Source organism: Colobus angolensis, unplaced genomic scaffold (assembly GCF_000951035.1).
Source record: "Colobus angolensis palliatus isolate OR3802 unplaced genomic scaffold, Cang.pa_1.0 Scaffold11, whole genome shotgun sequence".
Classification (NCBI taxonomy): domain Eukaryota; kingdom Metazoa; phylum Chordata; class Mammalia; order Primates; family Cercopithecidae; genus Colobus; species Colobus angolensis.
The window spans coordinates 1,641,595-1,643,606 of NW_012112030.1; the positions used below are offsets into that span (position 1 = coordinate 1,641,595).

Here is a 2,012-nt window from a genome sequence, read left to right on the forward strand (position 1 = left end):
AAGGAGTGGCACTTTTTAAAAGTGCAGCCGGAGACCAGCCCACAGCCGCCTGTATCTTGTGTCCAGCCCGGGTCCCGCCTGTCCCAGCTGCGCGCGCCCCTCAGTCCCGCACCCGTTCGACCCAGGCTAAGTTAGCCCTCACCATGCCGGTCAAAGGAGGCACCAAGTGCATCAAATACCTGCTGTTCGGATTTAACTTCATCTTCTGGGTGAGTGAGCGCGACTGCCGCACGCTCCACTCAGGGGCCACCTGTTCGCGGACCCCGGACACTGGCCGCGGGTGCTGGCAGCTGGCACTGCCTGCACCGGGCAGGCACCGGGCGGGAAGAGAGAGGGCCTGCGGCTGCCAGCTGGCTCCAAGGCCGGGTCCAGAGCCGGGCGGGACGGCCGCGACGGGCGCATTCGGGTGGGGGCTCATCACCGCCCAGCCGGCGTGGGGAGCCGGGCCCTCCTGGGATGGGGCGTGCGGGCGGGTCCTGAGCCCTTTTCCTCGCCTAGGATTTGAGCTGGGCTGTGTGTCTGCTCCCAGCCCAAGCCCCTCCAAGTGCCAGAGGGGAAGGCAGGGAGAAGCAGAGCACCCCACTTTGGGCCAAGGCCAAGGAGGACTGTGGTGAGCAGTGTGGCTCGTGGTCGGGTGGGGTCTCTCAGGTAGTAGGGGGCGCGAGGAAGGGAGGGTGCGGGCGCGGCGAGAGCTCAGCCAAGAGCTGCTCTCACTTTTACACAGGAGCGGAAGGGGTGCTGTGGCCGCGGGTCCGGCCCCGGGACCCAGTCCCTGAGAGTCGGGGGCCCCTCCACCCTTGAGGAGGAACCTCGCAGGTCCCGGTTCCCTCAGACTTTGATTCTGAACCACTGTGAGAGCGCCAAACTCCCTGGAAGCTACTGAAAGACTAGCTTGTCTTGATTTCTTTCAAGGATGATAAGTATCTTCACTGGAGAGAACTCTGGGAGTTGGGGAGAGGAGAGGGCAGATACCGATCTGCGCCTCGAGTGGGATGAGTCCTGTGTGTGCATTTCCGGGAGAGATCAGGTGCCAGCCAGCTGCCCGCCCAGCCTTGGCCTTGCCCCCTCCCCTCCCCGCCAGCCCAGGCGGCCCACCCAAGGCCAGGCAGGGCGCAGAGCGGTCGTTCATCTGGAGAGGCCAACGGGGCCAGGAGCTCCAGGGACAGCCACTGCAGGCCACTCAGCCTCTACAAATGGGAAGGCTGAGAGAGGTTACAGAAGCAAGGAATAGGAAACCTTTGTGTCCTTGTTTCTATAGCCACATTCCCTACACACGCATGACAATACTTGCCCCTCTGCAGGCAGGAAGATAGTCTCTGTGCCACTCTCAAGATGGATGTAGAAACAGGTGCATGCCACCAGAGTCTTGTAACAAAAAAAGTGCACTTGGCCAGGCACAGTGGCTCATGCCTGTAATCCCAGCACTTTGGGAGGCTGAGGCAGGAGGATCGCTTTCATCCAGGTTCAAGACCAGCCTGAGTAACCTAGTGCATTAGACCCCATCTCTACAAAAAATAAACAATTAGCTGGGCGTGTTGGCATGCACCTGTGGTCCCAGCTACTTAGGAGGCTGAGATGAGAGGATCACTTGAACCTGGGAAGTCAAAGCTACAGTGAGTCATGATTGTACCACTGCATTTAGCCTGGGTGACAGAGTGAGCCCGGTCTCAAAAAAAAAAAAAAAAAAAAAAAAAAAAAGAAACAAAGTGTACTTATTCCCCTGGAGCTGGTCACTGAGGTCCCCACAAGCCTCCTTAGGGAAATCTCCTGAGATTTACTCCTCCCCAGAGCTGAAGGGGTGGTCGAACAGATTTTCCAATTTGCAGAGATTGACCTCCCCTAGTTCATCAGTCACCATAACACACGCCCTAGTAAGAACAGGTGTGCTCCTGCCCAACCCTTGACTTGCTTTAAGAAGACCCTGGGCCGGGCGCGGTGGCTCAAGCCTGTAATCCCAGCACTTTGGGAGGCCGAGACGGGCGGATCACGAGGTCAGGAGATCGAGACCATCC

The 2,012-nt window shown here is 58.9% G+C and overlaps 1 protein-coding gene across 3 annotated transcripts in view; it reads left to right on the forward strand.

Moving 5' to 3' along the window:
- The first annotated feature begins 6 nt into the window (after positions 1-6).
- The window catches only part of CD9 (CD9 molecule), a 40,652-nt gene continuing 38,646 nt past the window's right edge, over positions 7-2,012 (forward strand). For all 3 annotated transcript variants that reach the window (XM_011951657.1, XM_011951662.1, XM_011951651.1), the window contains exon 1: positions 7-209. In XM_011951657.1, the coding sequence (XP_011807047.1) occupies positions 144-209 (66 nt within the window). In that variant the 5' untranslated portion in view covers positions 7-143. The remainder of the gene's footprint in view (positions 210-2,012) is intronic.